At 50.8% G+C, this 20,194-nt stretch overlaps 1 protein-coding gene across 4 annotated transcripts in view; it reads left to right on the forward strand.

The window, feature by feature from the left end:
- Window positions 1-20,194, forward strand: part of FAM135B (family with sequence similarity 135 member B) — a 171,754-nt gene that overhangs the window by 111,603 nt on the left and 39,957 nt on the right. For 3 of the 4 annotated variants that reach the window (XM_019724323.2, XM_019724341.2, XM_074316296.1), the window contains 4 exons: window positions 4,704-4,843; window positions 9,782-9,852; window positions 13,746-13,919; window positions 16,585-16,711. In XM_019724323.2, coding sequence (XP_019579882.2) covers window positions 4,704-4,843; window positions 9,782-9,852; window positions 13,746-13,919; window positions 16,585-16,711 — 512 coding nt within the window. The remainder of the gene's footprint in view (window positions 1-4,703; window positions 4,844-9,781; window positions 9,853-13,745; window positions 13,920-16,584; window positions 16,712-20,194) is intronic. The other variant, XM_074316297.1, reaches the window with a different exon arrangement.

The following is a 20,194-nucleotide window of genomic DNA, read 5'->3' on the forward strand; positions in this document are numbered from 1 at the left end:
TTCCCCCATTGCATGTTATCCAAACTCTGTGATGACACAATAAGATGGGATTCTTTTCTGAATGTCAGCTTAGGAGACAACTGGCTCTGATCAGCCCCTTGCTGTGGGGGCTTCTTATGGCCACACAGGGTCTCTGTTGAGCAGGTGGTTCTCTAGAGTTCCAAGAAGCTCCCCCTTTATCCACGGTTTAGCTTTCCACGGTTTCAGTTACCCACGGTGAACCACGGTCCAAATATATTGAATGGAAAATTCCAAAAATAAACAATTCATGGGTTCTAAATAGCACACTGTTCTGAGTAGTGTTATGGAATCTTGACCAAACCCACCCCAGGACATGGATCATCCCTTTGTCCAGTGTATCTGCCCGTTAGTCACTTAGTCACCGTGTGTGTTATCAGATCACCTATCGCAGTATCGCAGCACTTGTGTTCAAATCACCCTGATTTTAACAATGCCAAAATCCCATAACTCTTATAACAGTATATCGTTATAATTGTTCTATTTTACTGTGAGTTATTGTTGTTAATCTCTCACTGCGCCTAATTTATAAATTAAACTTTATCATAGGTGTATATGTGTAGCAAAGAAGTGCAGTATATATAGGGTTGTGTACTATCTGCGGTTTCAAGCCTCTTGGGGGTCTTAGAACTTACCCCCTGCAGATACGGGGGGGGGCTACTGGGCCTTCCTGGTGGAACTCCTTGCTGGACCGGTTGTCCGTATGGGTGTTGAGGGCCCGTATCTTGGGACCCCAGGTGGTAGCTCTTCAGGTAACCACTGCCATTGCTCTTCAGAGCAGAACCTTCGTGCCAGGTTAGATGGGCCCACAGAGCTGTCCAGCTCACAGTGTCACCAAACCCACCTTGGGCCTTTGTGAGCGTCCAGAGTCATCATCTTGGGCGCCAGCTTTTTCCAGGAACAGGTGGTCCTTGACTGGTGCACGCTCTGTTAGTACCTCCTTGGCTGGGAAAAGTCTGCCCCAGTCCAACAGACCTCCCCAACTTCCAAACTCCAGAAAAAGTCATCAAGAGCTTGTCCCTTCACTGCCAGGGGTTCCTGCTGTCCCTATGCAGATTGTCCCACTTGTACTTTGGTGACGAGGTCTCCAGGAAAAGTCGCAGGCTTGGCGGAGTCACAGAAAGTCATGTCATACCTCTGTCCCTGGCAATGAGTAGGCATCGGCCCCACCAGCCAGAGGACACGTACATGCCGGGGAAATTCAGTTTGGTCATTCTCTAGTATTTCATCTTCTAACAGTGAACATCTGCTCAAAGCAGCTTTCGCTTCTGCCTGTTCTCTGAAATGGTTAGAAAACACAATAACGCGTAGCTTCAAGGTGAATTCCTGTCCCTCCTGTTCCTAGAACAAGCCAGAAAATGATCTGGTGGAGAGAACCATCGTCATTAGCATGTTCAGCTTACCAGGAAATCTGCCTGAGTGTTGAGAATTGTACAGTTACACACATGCGTTTTGACTCCTCATCTCATCTGAGCCTCACCTGCAGGACGGGGATCACGCAGGGCATGCTGCTTGTCTCCTTTAAGCCAGATTTCATAGACCATCCAAGGCCACGCAGCGAGAAAGTGGCGGGGGGCCAAGTCTGGAATGTACGCTTGCCTTTCTGAAGGAGGTCCTGCTCTAAGCCGTCAGAAAGCCAAGGTCCTGACCTTGTGTTGCTCCTTCCACTTCTATGAGCTCTGAAGTGTTGGAGGATTCTCACATATGAATGTGGCCTGAAGAAGTTCAGTGATATCTTCTCAGTGTCTTCTGTTGTAATAGCCCAGACCTCACCTCACTGTCCTCAGGCCTGGAGGGTTGGAGGGGGAGTCTCCCAGAGTTTGGACTGTTTAGCACCAACCTGATTCTTTGGGAAGCTCCTATGTGCAGGCAGAGCCATGGCCATGGCCTTGGAGAGGGAGCAGACTTCAGGTCACCTGTAAATGCCTGTGAGAGTACTGGAGGCTTGGTCTCGGGGGCAGAGGGTTCACGCCAGGGGAATAGCACCTACCCTTGCAGTCCACACTCACAGAGCCCTCTGGGGCGAGCGGGGAGCTCAGCAGAAGGAAGGTCATCGTTCAAGTTGCAAACATTTAGAGACACATAGATCTGCGACAAACTGAAGCCACTCATTTTTGTGTGAAAAGAAACAGTAGAACTGAAAGTCATTTTACTCTTGACATCTGGCCTGAAATTTGAGATTCACCTGCTTGAAATAATGTACTTTTGGGACAGTGGGGGCCATTGACAAGTCCCTCTTTCTCCTCTGTCTACTCCCCTCCTTTCCTTTTTCTTTCGATCCCCTTCTGTTCCTTCTCCCATCTCCTCTCCATCTGTCTTTCCCCCTCAAAGTTCCAATCCTCCTTTGAGGTATTTACATGTGGTACTAATGATGACACACGCACAAGAAGACATATTTGGGGAGACTCTCATCTACACCTTCTCATTGGACCCCTTGAGTAGAAGTCTGGTCGCCAAGCAATAAGTAAAATTACTCTAGAGAGAAAAGTGGCTGTTTACACCACAGCTAGAAAAGGGCAGCATCCCCAAGTATGAACAAAGACTAAAAGGGCAGAGGGAGTCTGTTCCTGCCTCACCCCTGGGTGTCGGTGCCTGGGCATAAAAGGAGGGTACGCTGCACATGATGTGACAAGCGCCCTCTTTCTGCCAAGGAAGGCTCAGCAAAAGGAGCACGAGAGTCAGTTGTAGACATTTCAGGAAGTGGCCTTGCCAAGGAGAAGACCGTAGCATTTCCTTCAGAATGTCAGGAGGAGAGAGCCAGGATAACAGGCAGGGGGTCCAAGTGTGGGCTGTTGTCATTGAAAAAGGGAGAATTCCCGTGGGAACAGAGTGGGCAGGCGCCCAGAGGGCACCTCATGATCAGTGAGCATCCTCTTGTAAGAAGATACCTGTTGCATGCCCTACTTAATAGTGGTGAGAAAATGACACAGGAAGTTCCATAGGGCGTAAATAGTGCCCCTGGCTTACTGGGGCACCGTGGGGTTTGGTGACTGCAAATACCGTTGAGTCCTGTGGTCTATTCTATCCATCTGCTCAAAATCGGACGGGGTTAATCTTCCATAAAAAATGGGGTCCGTGGAAATGTGTCCTACAGGAAGTGCTCAGACCTCTGTCTAAGCTCAATTAAAAAGTCATCCTACTAAATGCTGCATGCCCAGTGCGTGCCTGGTCTTAGGATCTTGATTTATTGTATCCTCTTTCTGTCTACACTGATCCCAGGAGGTCAATGTGGATAGGCCCATTTTTCACATGGAGAGCTGCCGTTACAAGAGGTGATGTCATTTGCCCAAGAAGGCAAGTGATTGAGCTGTTTTGCTGGCTGTCCCTCCTGGTCCTAGACGGCTCCTGTTGCTTTGACCTTCAGAATATTTACCCCATCCATCCTCTGTCACGTAGTTGGTCTGGCTGATAGATCAACTAGGTCTTGACAGTGATAGAGAAAGGGCTGGTACAGCAATTAAAAGCAGAAAGGACCCTTTTTGTTCCTGTTCCCGAGGGACTCTCTAAGCCATCTAGGCACAGTGCATAGGTTCTTGAGCAGCTTTTCTTGGCTGTTTGGCTGAAATTTCCTTGTTGTTTTCTTGGCTCCCTTTGCAACCACGCCATTTCATTCTTTTGGTATTGCATTACTGAGTACCCACCTTCTGCTAAGCATGGGTACATTTTGTTATTTTATTTTATTTATTTATTTGAGGCATAATTCTCCGTGGCTAAATAGATGTGAGGGTGAATGCCACAGTGCCTTATTACCTAGCAAGACGCCTGCCTCTCCTTTGAGCCTGGGTCTTTCCATCTGTGGTGAAACTTGTCCCAGCAATTTTCTATGACGAGTAAGGAAAGTGACATTCGAAAAACACTCTGGAAGCTGTGAAGCACCACATAGTCGGTCATTATTCTGAGTAGGTGCTCACTGCTTTATATAAGCATTAGCAGGATTTGCTTTACAACACTTCTATGTCTGTCCCATTGTGCAGTTCATGTGTTAAGTGACCTGAAGGGGTTCACTCATTTGTTCTCCTTGACCCTGGTCAGTGGATGCAGTGAGGTCTCATAACCCCATCAGGTAGATTTGTCTTCCTGAAGTTCAACCTTTGCAACGGTGTTGAGGGATTAGGGTAGAGTTAGAGTGCACTGGAGAACACCGAGATGAACAAGTTCCTTTAGGAAAAAAGAACTCGGTATCTAATGCAATTAGAATGAGCACATTGGCTAAAACTCAAGACCGGGGGTTCTGTAGGCAAACGCCACTTTCAGGAGAGAGCCAGTCTCTGAGCCCTGGGAACTCCTTGTGGAGGGAAGGGCAGTTTCTGTCCTCAGCTCTCTGTTCTTCTCATTGATTCCGGGGTATGGAGTCTTGGAAGACTTCACGGGGGGCAGGGGTGGGGAGGCATGTGAGCAGGTCAGGAATTTAGCAGGTACTAATTTCCAGCCAAGGAGCACTGCTCACATAGTATGACAAGTGATTTGGCCAAGATCATACGGTTTGTAAGGGGTTAAATGAGGTTCATTCTGAGATGCCGGCCTCATTCAATGAATGGGCCTCTCATTCTTCTGTGATGTTAATCTTTGGACATTGGAAAGCGGGTTGGCACCATTGCTCTCCCTGAGCTGGACAGACATGGGTGGGAGCCGCAGGTGTGGGCGGTTGTGGGGTTCATGGGCTCCCACTTGTTCTTGTCTTGCAGACAGCAGCAGCCTGCATTCGGCCTGCGTCCACGACAGCACCGTGCACAGCCGGACTTTGCAGATCTTATACAGGAATGAAGAGGTACCCGTCAGGGATGCTGCCATCTTTCAGGCACATTTGCTCTTAGATGGCGAAAGGGTAAGTCCTGGTGTCTCCTAGCGGCCGTGGTTGCTGTCCCCTCCTGGGGCTTTTTGTCTCCGTTGCTAGGTAAATGGTAAGTGAAGCAGAAGCTGTAGATTTGCTCTGCAACCTGACAGATGGGGACTCGCCATTTTAGGGCATTCCCGCGCAGACGCAGTCTTTCATTCACCCACGTGCTCACTTCCTACTCCAAGCAGTTTCCACAGACGACTTCCTGACTTTCTTATCTGCTCCTCATTTGCCCATGTGTTCGTTTACTGGGGCCCTTTGTGAGCACGTACTTTGTGTCAGGCCCTGGTGAGGGACAGCGCTGAAGAAGGCAGTAGGTCGTCCACCCTCAGGGACGGAAAGTGTGTAAGGAAGACAGACACAGAGCAAGCATCCTGAGAGGTGATGTGCCCCGTCCCAGCTGTGCACACAGATGAGCAGAGGTCGCCCAGGAGGCACAGAGGAGCTTGCGGAAGACTGCGGTGGCTTCACAACAGATGCCTGTGCTCAGCGTTCATCACACAAAGAGAAAGAGGAAGGGCATCCCCGCAGGGGGAACAGCATGAGTAGAAGCCCAGAGGCCTCAGAGCCTCCTTCCAGTTGCTGGACATTTGGTCGAAAATGCCCTGTTTGTTCGGTTAACCTGTCAAAGGAGTATCTGAAGTCTAAAGCAGTGGTCTCCCTCCCATGGTCCCATCTCAGGTCCCTGTTGCTGCGCTCCCACTGGTATTTCCTGTTACGACACCTCTGATGATGTATTCCCATTTGGGAAGGCCCGAGCAGAGGCGAGCCCCCCACGCACGCACGCGGTGTGCGTGAAGATGCCTCCTGGCCACGTCACGTCCTCCTCTCACGCCCCCGGGGCTTTTTGTCCTCATCTGGCACAGTCTAGGCAGTGACCTGGTTCCTCTGTGCGGTTAGACGTGAAAAGCTCTCACTGAGTCTTCATTCATCCGTCCATCCGTCCATCAAAGATGGGCGAACAAGAAAACATCCGGTGTCCGGGGGCTTATACTTGAATGTGAGATCGATACGTCACAATGTAATCCAATACATCTGTTGTATTGATTGTATCACTGCTGTGTGCTCTGCTCATGAGGACATTGAGAGTAGGATTTGCCCCCCTGTGGGAGGGCCCGTGATGCTCCCATTGGACCCACCCACAGGAGGAGAACTCCTGGCAGGGCCCCCTCTGAACGCCTTGCTGCTACCCAGGTGGGTGCTCGGGTCGGGAGATCACTAGGCCCCAGCTTCAGCACAAGCTTCACACAACATGGAGATCATTTCCTGGAGGACAAGGGACAGACAGGAGGCGCATCCCTGAGAAGCCAGCGCCGAGCTGAGACCCAAATGCTGAGGAGGAGCCGGGCACGCTGAGAGCCTGGGACAGCGACATTCGTGGAGGAGGGCACAGAAAGGACAGAGTCCCTGAGGTGGCAGCGAGGTTGGTGTGTTCCAGGAAAAGCAAAGAGCCAAAGAGACTTGCGCAGTGAGCGAGGGGAAAGGAGCAGGAGGTGACGCTGGGGAGGTAGGTGGGCCAGACTTCCCGAGCACTAGGCCCTAGGAAGGCGTATCCTCAGGCGCCATCCGGCCGTTGGAGTTGTCAGAAGGTGGAATGGCATGATACGCATTTCAGACTGTTGCCACCCTCCCACCCATCTGCCAGCTCCTCGGGGACGGAGTCTCCTGTCTCTGTTTGCATCCCCAGTATCTGCGTAGGACTAACGTAAGGACTGTTCCCATCGTGCCCTGGTAGCCTTCCGTTCCCCTGGCCCCTGTCTTCCTTATGCCTTCACTGTGGATGACGTGGCACTTCACCTGTAATGGAAATCGACAAGACCAGCATGAACTCCTCTTAGCTGTGCTGGCTCTTTCGACTGCTCTTCTGTCTTCCCTCTGTGCCTTCCCCACCTGCTGTGGACTCTGGAAGTGACTAGGTGCATACACTGCCCAGTAGGATCCTTACGTTTGCTTTCCATTTGGATTCAGCCTATGACAGGTGATTGGAGGGAGGGAAGGGATGGGACCAGGGTAGTCACTTCCCTGCCTCCTTCCGCGCTGGGTCCTGGGGGGCTCGGGGGTCTGTCCAGGGGAATGCTGGGGCCTGCTTACACTCGCTCTCCAGGGATGAAGGGACACATCTCTTTCCAGCTCCACATTTAGCGGTTTCACATCGGTATCTAGAGATCAGTGGTGAGGGAAAAGTTTACACCTCAGAAATCGGCAGTGCTGCAGCTCAGGCTTTTTATTTTCCTTCAGAGACCTGGCTGTTGAATGTTTCCCAGCCCATCACTGGCTGTGTCCTTCTGCCAAAGGCCTCAGCTCGGGCTGGGGGCCACTCGTGTAGCTCTCTTTTCAGCTCTGATAAGCACTCCCTCTTCCTGACCCTTATGTCCTCAGGTGGTTGCGGGGCCCTGAGGGCCTGAGCCGTCATGTGTTGCTTTCCCTAACTGCTCCCACACGTGTGCAAACCATCCCTTTAATGAACTGTCCTTGGGGTCCTCATTCTGCCTGTGCCTTCTGCTTCCTTCCTGGACCCTGGTTGATACACTTCGTTTAGGAAGAGATACCCTGAGTGTGTTTGGAGTATAAAGGGGCTCTGTTCGGCTGTGTGCACAAGCTCAGCTTTCTCAAATCCTAGTGAGAGAATGTCACTTTATCTCCCTGAGCCGTCGTCATTTGGCATGTTGACCTCAAAGAGCTTGGTGGCAGAGTTGTTTGACTGGAGGCTGGGTGTGAGTATTCCTACAGCAGCTTAGTCCTTATTCCATCTTAATTCTATCATGGTCTCGCTCCTGTCCCAACAGTTTAAAGCCTTTCAAGTTTAGTTTCCCCAACACTCAAGGTTAGTTCATATGCGGTTGGAACAGCCTTCGTTCTGAGGTTGAACAGAGAGTCCGTTTGACAGTGCATACTGTCTCCATCTGCATACTAAATCACTTATCTCCACAAGCTAATAACTTATTACTATGTTTGGGGTGATCCATACAGCAGCAAATAATGTTAGACTCAATCATTATATAGAAATCAGTGGCAATTAAAGTTAATTGGATAAGCCCATAAAAACTGTATATCTGACATGGATCCGTTAGCTTTTTTCCAGTCAGCTTAATATTTGTCAGCTTATTTCCATAAGCTGAATATTTGTCAGTTTATGACCAAAATTCTGAGTATGTGTGTACGTGTGTGTGTGTATTTGTGTGTGTGTGTGAGTGTGTGTATGTGTGCATGTGTGAGGGTGTGCATTTGGATGGAGGGGCAGAAAGCCAACAGCCAAAGATAAAATGAATGGTTAGAAAAGCCAGTGACTTTATTCTGGAGCATCTTGCAATTGAAGATTTATCAACACAGTGGTGAAGTCACAGCCAGGCTCAGTCTAGCCCCAGCTCCTGCTGGCCCAGGATTTCTCTCGTGGCTCGAAAGGAATTGCGGCAAGTTTGGGACTGGAGTTTACAGCGAATTTTCATTAGCCAGGAGAGTGCATGCTGAGAGGGTGGTGCAGAGGGCTCGCTTGCCAGTTCCACTTCCCAGGAAGTGCAGGCAGGGCGCTGTGGTGCTCGGCTTGTGTGTACAAAACGAGGTTCGTGATTATGCAAAACAAAGCTAGAAGATGTGCTTATTCATACTAGCACTCGGATCCGGCAAAATGTTAACTTTTAAATGCTTTTTTTAACCACAAATTTGAAAACCGCAGGACCTAAAGATAAATTCCACCCATATGTCTCTGCCTAAGTTATGCTTAACCAGGGACTTATTTCCCAGGAGGCCATTGGGTAAGAGATTTCCCTCCCTGCAGGGTGAGAACATTCTGGCAAAGAAACAGAAACCAAGGGGTGGTGGGGATGGAGAAGAGCTTTATTTATTCCTCAAACTACATTAATATTTCTTTGTGGCAGGCACTAGTCCTGGAGCTGGAGATCCAGAAGGAATTAAGACGAATCTCTCCCTGAATGTCACCAGATGACTGGGGACACTGGCAAGAAAATGGCCAGGGGGTCTTGTCAGTAACTGTTATGAGCCTGGCTCACATGGTTCTTCCAAGTGCTAGCCCGGCATTGCCAGATCCAGGGGATTCTTTTTGTTTGTTTTTTTCCCTACAAGCCAAAACCTGCGATAGAAATGTGAAATTACCTGAGTTTTAAATGTAACGTGTGAGTTGCAACTTGCACCTTTATAAGGACTAAACAAAATATGGCTGCAGGTGACATTGGGCTTGCAGGCTTCCAGGTTATAAACCTGAAGCAAATAGATTCCTGTGCTAATTAATGAAAGTGGGTGTGTTTTTTTTTTGTTTTGTTTTGTTGTTTTTTGAAGCTAAGAATGGAAGCCATTGCAGATAGGACATGAAATGTTAAAGCGTCTTAAAGTATAAATGGTAACGTGTAATGGATCCCAAGACAGAAATGAAGGATCTGCCTTCCTGGGAAGCTGAGCCACCTTGGGACTATCTTCTCTTTTTCTGAGTGTCAGCTTCCTCTGTGCCCCTGGACAGTGGTACCCGAAGGGGAAGGCACCTGAGGGCAGAGATGACGTCACCTCCAAAGTCATCCCATCACTAGCCCAGCAGGGTCCCCTCCGCCCCACCCTTCCCAAAGCACACACATCACTCTTGCCTAGGAGGGCTCCAGATCAAATTGGGGAATGGGGTTCTCAAGAGCCCTGCAACACAGAAAACTTGCTCTACTAGCATTTTTCCCCCCAAATGGGCTTTCCCCCCAAATGTAACTACAGAAATCCCCGCCTTCTCTTTTCCATGTAATACTCGCAGATATCCTGTTCAACTAGAACTCCATGGGGCATGTGTGGGAATTCTGCTTTAAGCATAAATGCCATTAGGTCTGTGGTGAGAGTCCTTTTCTAAGCTTTGGGAAAGAGACCAGTGAATTTTCCATTCGGACCAGCCCTTACCCCCAGAGTTGCCTTGAACTTTGTTTCTCTTTCTTGTAGGTGGAAGAGGCTCTAAGTGAAGTCGATTTTCAGCTCAAGGTGGACCTGCACTTCACGGACAGTAAACAGCAGTGAGTGTCCCTGAAATCCTTGAGCACGGTACGGAGTTTCCTGCCTCCGGCCGGGGTCAGCTGCAGTGTCCCTTCACTGTCACAGCTCACCCAGGAATGCGGGCTGAGCATGTCTGTGCAGTCATTTCACACCACATGCATTTCAGGCAGCGGCTCAAGGGCCTGCACAGAAGAGTCCTGAATCCCGGGCTCTACAACCTGACACCTCCACTCATGTTCAATGCAATATTAATTCAGATTAATGACCCTATGAGGTGGCAAGCCCCAAGACCTCTCATGAATCAAAGGCGATTCTGCCAGGACTCCACATCTCGGGGCTAATTCCTGCTCTTGGTCATCTCTCCGGAAATTGGACAGCCGTTTATGTGCAACCTGCTGATTTCCCATAACTGCCTCCTTGAAGCTTGTGCTGTGGCCTCTTCCTCCTACTCTGGGGTGAACTGTCATGTCAGAGCCACTCCAGGTTTTTTCGGGTAGTACATAAATACCCCTTTTTTCAGGTGTTGAAAAGCCCAGTCAAGTATATTACCAAGGCTCTAAACTCTCATCCGATGTATAACTTCCTTTCATTGTCCTGGGGGACTGAGAGGTCGGCGGCCTCGCTGCCTGCATGTGGGGGCCTGACGTGTGCTGACGTGTACATGGCCGTGTCTAGTCACACGGTGTCTGGGCCGCACATTAGGACTCCTTACTCATGTCTGGCCCCAGGCCCCTCTGGCCACCTGCTTCCCTCATCACGTCCATGTTCCCCTTTGTGGGATGGTGGATGCTTGAGCAACCTTGTCTTCCCTCCACCATGCCTAGGACCTCCTATTCGGACACCACATGGGACTCAGAGGCCATAGAAGAGGCTAGCCTTCTTCCTAACTGGTAAACTCGGAAGTAAAGCCCATGCCGCCGTTCTCACCTTCCCCTTCACCTTTCTGAGGTTTCTATCGTTCACTCATTTCACTAGCCCACCCCTGCCCTATCTCCTTAGGCCCACATCCTTCAAAGACATCCATCCAGCCATAGCTCCAGGGTAGACATTTCCCATGGATCGCAGAACCCTGCCGTTGATTCCAGAGTCAGGCTAGAAACCACTCTCCACCCAGCCCTCCAGGCAGCGTTAATGAGCAGTCACGGTGGACACAGGAAATGAAAGCAGTAGTTAATCAAGTGCGCGTTATAGGAGATGGACCCAAACAAAGTGTATCAGACCATCAGCCTGGGCTCTGTGCTCTTTATCCGTGACACACTGGGTAAGTCCCTGCCCGTCTCGAAATCTCAGTCACCTCATTTATAAAGTGGGCATCATTCTAGAACCCTCCCTCACAGGGCTGTTGTGAAGATGACGACCGACAATGTGTGAACAGCCTGAGTGCATGGTGGCTGAGTCAATGTCTTCCTTCTGGTGGCTTCCTAGCCACAGTGAGGCCAGACCTCCACGTGTCACCTCCTCTCTACAATACAAAGTACTTAATAACAATCAGAGCAGGGGTTTCCATGGAGCATGAGATTAGCTAAGCGGAACAGGAAGACAGGCTGTGGAAGAACTGAGAATGCTATATCTTTTCATAAATTGGGTTTAACGATGATGAGGCGTCTGTACCACTTCCTGGGGGTAGACGCTAGGCTTTGAAACACAACCCAGGCAGACGGATGCCTTAGAACCATGGAGGCCTGTGTTCGTGGGAACGAAACATAGAGGCGTGACATTTAACACCAGGGTGGACGAGCTCTTGCCCTCCATTTCATCCAGTGGATCTCACTGCAGGTGGGATGAGTCCGTCCCCCAGGGACATGTCTCCATGTCTGCAGACATTGTTGATCGTCACACCAGTGGGGTGGGTGCTGCTGGCATTTCGTGGGTAGAGTCCAGGAATTCTGCTAAGCCTCCTACAATGCAGAGGACAGAACCCCCTCCCCAACAAAGCGTGATCCAGGCCCCAAAGTCACTTTTACTGAGGGTCAGAGAGCCTGTTCTTATCTACCCTCAGATTTGTACTTGTTACTCTGCAGAGGCCTCTGAGCATATGCTTGCCTCGGGATGGGGAGCTCACTCCTTCCCACCCTGTCTCATCCCGTCCCTGGACCCTTCTGCCTATCAGGAAATGCTTCTTTACTTCCAGGAACAAGCCATCATTTTGTGCCGCGGATGCCTGGATGGCAGTTCACATAAATAAGACATCTCTTCATCTCCAATTAAGCTTCTTTCTCTCTGCTTTGTGGTTTTTGTTTGTTTGCTATTTTTTTTTCAGTTCCTTTAGAAGAACCCAGGCATTCTCCTCTCAGTGGTCTGTATCTTTTCTATATTGAGACCCCCACCACGAAACCGAGTTTCATCTCTATTAAGTGGCTCTCTGTCCAGAGCACAGAAGAGCCATCTCCTCCCTCGTTCTGAATTTTTTACCCCTGTTGATGTGGCTTACATTTTTGTTAACGTTTTGACATCTTTTCTACCTTGACATGTATTTCCCCTCCTGTTATTCAAGCCCTAAGCATATTTCTAGAATTCATGCAAGCCTATGACTGAATAGATTCCAAGCAAGAATGTGCAGTAATGTAGAACAGACTATAGAGCCAGGTCGACGTGCGTCTCGCATTTCAGTTTTGCCTTGTGACTTTGAACACGTCAGTTAGTTAACTCACGTTGGTTTTCCTTCTTCCTCTAGAAATAGAATAATAGTAAATACCTCATACGATTGTCATATGGATAGAAGGAAAAAGCACCACGCTCCCTTCATCATAAGGCCTCGATACATTGTGGTCAGAATTAAAGGAAATCTTAGTGTGAATGATGTTCTGAGACTCGGGGTGTAGCCCCCGCCCCCTCCCCATCAGGCTTCTTCCTGGTGAGAGGAGGCCATCACTTGTGGCCGAGTTATGGACTCACACTGGCCTCCAGGGAGTGAGTTGGCCCTTTTAGTTGGCATTTGATTGTGTACACAGCTCCAATCAAGGATTTCGAGAAGCAGAATCCTTGGGGCTGGGTCTAGGGGTTTTCCGCCATGTCTTCCTCTCTCTGTGTCTCATTTCCTCTGTGGAGGGAGAAGAAGCTTGTCCTCTGAGCTCTGAGCCCTCTGCTCCTCTCATGGATGATGCTCCAACGCGGTTTCCTCAGGGCTCTATTGGGAGAAACTTGGAGAGCCCGGGGGGTTGGTTTCCAGCGTTGAGATTAGCACTGGATGGATTTTATTTAGGGAAGACTCAATCCCATTTTTATAACCAAAGACTCTGTTGGACCTTGCCTCCTGGTGGGCTTGTCTCTTAGGAACCAGACACACACTAATTACAAAATGCCAGAGGAAAGGTGGGGCAGTGCTTCATGAAACTACTTAACCATTGTGCTTTGGGAGTCAGTCAGTCGGTCAACTTCCCTTTTAATAGGCAAATGTTTGACCAACTTCTGTGTTGATCATCGTTTGCCAGAAACTATGGTAGGTGTTGGGGGTATGAGGACGAACTTGTCACGTTTACTGTCCTTATGAGGTAGAAACGCAGCAGAAAACACAGACCTGCACCGGAAGTGCAGTGCTGGCGTCTATAGGGAAATAAGAAAGCAAGTGTGGCAGGCAGGCCAGGCCAGGCGTGCTGAGATGAGCCCTGTGAAAAGCTTGGCTCTCCCTCTGTCCTTGACGGGTGAGATTGGAGTCAGACAGCAGAGCATGAGTGCCAGATATGCTGAAGTGGCTGTGTGATGTCTCTCTTCCCTCTCCAAGCCTCAGTTTCTTCATCTGCCCAATGTGGGAAAAATGATTCCTACTGGTATTTTCTGGGGTTGGATAAGATGCTGTGTGCACGGTGTGGGGGCCGGGGGTGGGGTAGGCAGGGCGAGGCCATCATGTAGACCTGCCTGGATGACATCCGATAACTGGCCACCACTCAGGAGAGGTCACTCGCTTGCCTTCCAGGCTGAGGGACGTGGCAGGGGCCCCCATGGTCAGCAGCCGCACACTAGGCCTGCACTTCCACCCACGCAGAGGCCTGCACCACCACGTCCCGGTCATGTTCGACTATTTCCACCTGTCGGTGATCTCGCTGACCGTCCACGCGGCTTTGGTGGCTCTGCAGCAGCCCTTGATCAGGTATGAAGTGGTGAGTCCTGCGGTGTATGGGGGAGGAGCACGTGGCCTTCAGGGCAGACTTCCGTCTCGGTGAGGCTGAGAAGCACAGACCAAGGAGCTTCTCCCAGGCTGAAGGGTCAGGCTCTGGGCCTCACTGCGGGGCAGGGGAGAGGCGGGTGGTCCCTGCGGGGCAGGGGAGAGGTGGGCGGTCACTGCGGGGCAGGGGAGAGGCGGGCGGTCACTGTGGGGCAGGGGAGAGGCGGGCGGTCACTGCGGGGCAGGGGAGAGCTGGGTGGTCACTGTGGGGCAGGGGAGAGGTGGGTGGTCACTGTGGGGCAGGGGAGAGGTGGGCGGGGGCTGTGGAGAGGGCACCAAGAGCCACAGGACCACAGGCAGGGAGCCCAGACTGCCAGAGTACAGATCAGACCTGAAAACGGTCCCTATACCTGATGTGGCTTTTTTCTAACTGCCTTCTTGGGGAAGTCACCTGAAGTCCCGAGACACCGAATCGTTATCTCTAAAACAGGAATGCTAATGAGGTTTTGGTGACTCTCAAACGGGGACAGTGGCCAGGCACGTGGTCGGAGCTTGTTCCTTTGCAGCCTTGGCGGAGAGGAGTACAGGCAGAAACTCACCATAGGGGCTCGGGTTTCTCCAGGGATGGACGTAAAAATAGAACTGTCTTCTGGTCTCTGGATTTTGCAGGAAGGATTTCTATTAGCTCAAAGTACCTGGGAACAAAAGGAACCCTTGACAGTTATGGGAACTACCAATTAAATAGGTCAAGCTCTACTTTTTCCAGAAAAGCCGTTTCCAAGGCATCGGTTAAATCCAGGCAGAAGGAAGCAGGTGTGAAATGAACACTTAACCTCAAAAGACCCTTTACCTTTCCTGAAACAGGCTGAAGCAAAGAATCCAATTATTAACCGTCAGATGGGTACAATTGGATTTCACACGAGGGATTCAGATCCTCTGGACAAGCTAATCAGGACCTTGCTTGAGTCAAATGACGAGTCATTTTAGTTCCTCGTGTGCAGTCTGTCCCCTGAATGTGCCGTGAGCATTGCTGCCCAGACACATCCACATTTCTGCTGCGGTGTTCACTCGATCCGTCCTCGAGCTAAGCGGGAGACTCACTTCACAACCAATCAGTCAGGCTTGTGTTGTACTTGATTACGTGTGTGGTATTATCAGCAATGACTATATCGCTGTAATAGTCCTCACATAGCCTCACGGTTAAAGCGCTGGTATCAATGGATGAGGGAACAGACGCACTGGGCCAGTGGAAAACTTTCCCCAGGTCACAGAGCTTATAGGTGCTGCTTCTGGGGTCTGAAGCCTGCCCACTGGGTTCGCTGGCTGCCTCTTACCCACTTGGCTATAATCCGCTTGAGTGACATCTCTACCTATTTATCCTTTGCACCCGGTTGGGCTGATAAACTGCTCTTCTGTGCCCATTGGGCTGTCTACCTCCCTCGTGTTACATCTGCCTCCCTCTCTAGACCCAAACGTCCTTACGGTGAGGTAAACTATGTCTTAATTATCTTGTCACCCTGGCACCTAACACACTGCCTGGCATGTGGCATGAGCCCACTGAATAGCTGAATAAATGACTTAAACACAAATATAATGTCAGCTTTCTTTCCCTTTCGCTGTTTTCAGCAGGGATGTGGGTCTCTTGGATTAAATCCTTCCACACGTATTTCTTGAGCACCTGTGCTGGAGCTGGTGCCATCGGAGGCTGTTTGTTACCAACACCCCGTTTGCCATCAGTGACGTGGAATCTCCCTGGGGCACTAAGGCATGCCTATAAAATAGTGTTCACGATATGACAGGACAACTGACCATTAGGATATTGAATAGAAGAGATCTGAAAGGAAGAGGAAATGAGTACAAGCAGACTTTGCCAAAATATCGATTGATGAAAACCAAAAACGGTAAAGAAAGAGAGAGCTGACATTAACCCAACTGAGGCAAATTCAACTGGTCCCACCGGCTTCCCTCACCCCTTCGACCCTTCAGCCGATGGCTGCCATCACTCCGTGGCCTCTGACCTTTGTGATGATTCGCACAGCTGGCCAGCGTCTGTTTGTCTGTCTGTGGAGCAGACGGAAGCATTCCCGGCTAGTAGCAGTGACATAGAGAGTGCCTATCGGTCGTGACAACCTCTGACATCCACGAATCTGTGAGCCTCTTGTGCGCGCCACGAAGTACAGGCTGGCTTATGTTTTTCAAGGTTCAGGAAGGGGCGGGCTTGCAGGAGCTCACTCCAGGTAGTGCCACCAGAGGGAGTGGAGGCAGGACTCGGACCGTGCCAGGCCGAGCGTCCCCTCGTCCTTCTGTCCAGGAGCCCATTCCACCTGTCCCTCGGGTTCTGTAACCTGGGGCTCTGCCTCCGTGTCTCTCAGCAGGCGTGTGGTTGGCCTTCCGGGAGCATTTCTTTGTACATGTAGTAGGAGGTGTGTCATCCTTGGCTCCTGAGCTCACTTGGAGCCAGTTGCACCCCCTCGTCATGGCGGCATCCAAAAGTCTCCCTTCCAAACACCCCCTACGGGACGAATGGCCCCTTCCTTCTAAATGGCTTATCTCGTAGGCTCCAACTCCAACACCCCTAAAGGGACTGAGTTCGTGGTACCATCCCTTTCTTTACATTCTTTTTATCCCTCTTCAATTCTCTTCTTTTCAGTTTCACTCGTCCAGGAAGAGGCTCCTGGCTCGGGAAGGGCGGCTCAGATACGGGATCAGAACAGTCAAGCCTTTCTCTGGAAAACCTGGTCTTTGGAGCTGGATACTGCAAGCCGACTTCCTCGGAGGTAATGTCTGCATGAGGGAGGGCAGTGGCCTAACAACTGCAAACTTTGCTTGGCTGCATGTATGTCCTGGGAGATCCCCACTTTCAAATGTCCCATTTAGAGATTTCTTTTGCTCTGTGCGTCTCTTCATCTCATTTATCCATCCATCTCTTCTTTTACTACTACTGAATTTATCAACCATATTCCTAGTGCCATGTCCTGGGGCAGACGCAGGGGACAGGACCTTCATCTGGTACCTCTGCATGGTCCCTTGAAGAATATGGTTTTGTGGAGGTCACAGAGCCGGTTGTGAGGGCTTCCCGTGGACCATGTGGAAACCTGGAAAGCAGGTTGGAATTGAGCTGGTTTCAAAACCTGGCTAATGTCTCATTTGCTCACTTCTCTGAACCTCAGTTTTCCCGCCTGTAGAATGGGGTCATTCATACTTTCTAATGTCATGGGGTAGGATGTGTATCCAGTGCTGTCATGAATGTAAAGTTCTAAACCTACTACCTGGCACTTAGCAGGTGCGCAATAACTGCACATATCCTGTCCCCCCCTTGTTCCCTCTTCCCAGTACACACCTGTTGTTATTCTCCGAGCACAGCGCGTTGGCCCACCCAGCACTACTTGGTCCATCGTCCTCCTGGGCCAGTCAGGGATTGTTTTTCTTAGGGACCTGCTCAGAAATGACCGGCCTGTAGTAGTCTGCATTCTTCAGAAGAACAAGAGCTGGGTACATAGATGATAGATAGAGAGGTAGATGGACGGACAGATGGACGGATGGATGGATAGATAGCGGATATATATATGATATATACATATATTAAGATATTTATTATTAGGAATTGGCTCATGTGATTGTGGATGCTGAGAAGTCCCGCTATTTACAAACTGCAGACCTGAGAGAGCCAGTGGTGTAAGTTCCAGTCTGAGTCTGAATTTTAAGGCAGGAGAAAACTGATGCCCCGGCTCGAAGGCAGGAGAGAGAAGAAAATTCTCTTGCAGCCTTTTTATTCTACTCAGACCTTTGTTGGATCCAAGAGGCCCCTCCATGTTGGGGAGGGTCGTCTGCTGTACTCAGTCTACTGAATCAAAGGTTAAGCTTATCCAGAAACACTCTGACAGGCACACTCAGGGTAACGTTTAACCAACTGTCTGGGCGCCCTGGGGCCCAGTCAGGTTGAGCACACAGGGAACCGTCCTACAGCCCCGGAGTAAGTGTAAAAGGCTCTCCACGCTCAGCCAGGCCCCCAGCAGGTGCTCTGTCTTCCTGGGCAGCCGAGCTCCACACTCAGATGGTCCTGCACTCGGCTGGCTCTCCTGTGATGTCACCTTTCCCAGCTCTGAGTCCCAGCCAGGAGGTCTGGCAGCAAAAGGTGCCCAAGTCATGTCTCCATTTGGGTCAAGCCTCTGTGTCACATGCTGTCATGAGAGGAGCTAAGAGGAGAGCAGCTGTGACCCTCCTGAGGGCCAGGGGACCTGAACCCAGGAGAGGGCTCTGTGCCGAGGAAAGGGCAGATTTTACAGCCCAATGGGACTGCTTTGAAAGTGGACTCCAGTCACTTGTAGAGGCAGGAACTTGGGCAACCACCGAGGCCCTAGGCATCAGTGGCCTGACCATGGACACAGGACCTGGCAGGTGGGAGGCAGGTGACAGCCAGCATGCGTGGGCATGTCTGTATTACTTCATGTGCGCGGTCAGCATCAGGGCTCCAGCACGGGATTGTAAAGCGATAGAAAGCGGGAATTCCCGGTCACCCTGCTTTCCTGGGGCCACGCACAGACAGACCCTTCCTGGTGAGTGCAAGCCTGTGTGACCCCAGGATCACTCACGACTCCCCGCTGCAGACCTCTTCCTGCTCTCGGCCCCCTGTCTGTCCACCTGTGCTGCTGTTGTGACCACATCACAGCCCTGCCCCTCCCTCTGCCCAGGCCTGCGGCTCACTCCCCACGCAGCACGTGCTAACCCCAGAGACTCCCCAGTAGATTTCCTACCTGAAAATCTCCAGCTCAGACTCGGCTTTCCAGGGAACGTGGCATGGGATGTTAGGGGATGGCAAAGGTCAGATCACCTCAAAGCATGTTCAGCACTTACTTCCCAAGAAAGGAGTCTGTGCCGGTACCACAGGGGCAGAGAAGGAGGAGGGGGTTATGGTGACTGCCACGCAGGAACTCTGATGCACAACCCCCTACACACCGGGTAACGCCTTGTTCAAACACCACCACCTCTGGGAAGCACTCTCTGATTTCTTCGAAAGAAATTCTCTCTCCCAAATGCTTCTTCCAGTCCACTCTGGGCATCTCTGTCTCTCCTGCCCTGGGCGCCATGTAGCTGGGGCCACAGACCATGTCCTGCAGCTCCACCCCAGGGGCCAGCAGCGAGCCTGGAATGCATAATGAGTGCTCCGGAAATGCGTCAGACTAATGATTGGCACAAATGCACAAACTGTGTTCATGTGGAACGCTGAGTGGAGAGAGAGCCGAGCCACACAGAGGTTCGGTTCTGTTGCAGAAACAGAAAGCTGGGAGGGAGCAGGAGACCGGTGGGCCCCCCAGGGGCACATGAGTGCTAAGGGGGCTGCCCTTGGGGACTGTTCAGAAACCCTAGGCCTGGGGTGGGGAGGGGGGGGGGTGTGACAGGACACCTTGTAGATCCTGTGGTTCATCTGATTCTGCTACATCTGAGGAGGCTGAGCAGGAACCAGCCAGATCTCCACCTGGGAGACGGTTGTGATGGGGGAGGGAGAAAATTCTGGTCTCAGGCACCTGCTATGCTCAATACTATGTGACTCTGGGAACTTATTCATGCCTGTGGAAGCTCAGGTTCCTCAACTCGAAAATGGGATAGCACCTGTATTTTTGAGAGGCTTTCAGGAGTTAATATGTGTAAAAACAGTACAGAAATAGACACATAGCAGGCATGTGATACAGTACAGTGTTTTTTTTTCTTGGCTATTTTTGGGGATGTGTGTCAAAGAAGACATCCTTGTCTTTTACAAGAGTCAGATGAAGGAGCTTATTTGTGGGTGCTCAGCAGTGAACTTGCTCGCAGAGCTCAGCTCCCTGGGTTATTTTCGGGAGCTGATTCTCTTCCTGTGCATTTCGCATCTGGGCCCCATCCGATTCTGCAGGCTCAGTGCTGTGCTCCCGCCCCCACCTTCCCACCAGGCAAGGGCTGCCAAGCAGAAAATGAAACCCCCTTCCCCTGCCTCCCCTGGGGGCTGTGCAGCCAAATCCCCCAGAAGCCTGCTGCATTAGCAAATGACATTGGATCCACACAAACCCACAGCCTTGGCTGGGGGATTACAGAACAGGTGTTCCCTTCAAAATAAGAGGCATTTGCAGAACTAGCGTTTCATAGTGACAAGAGCTGACTGGCAGGACAGATCGTGGGGAGGAGACGGTTGACCTGGCATGCCTTGTCCCTTTGCCATTAGCCAGGCCCCTCTCACCCTGTCACCCTCTCTGCCCTGCTGCACCCCAGGCAGCTAGAGCTTCAGA

The sequence above is a fragment of the Rhinolophus sinicus genome, linkage group LG12 (genome assembly GCF_036562045.2).
Source record: "Rhinolophus sinicus isolate RSC01 linkage group LG12, ASM3656204v1, whole genome shotgun sequence".
NCBI lineage: Eukaryota > Metazoa > Chordata > Mammalia > Chiroptera > Rhinolophidae > Rhinolophus > Rhinolophus sinicus.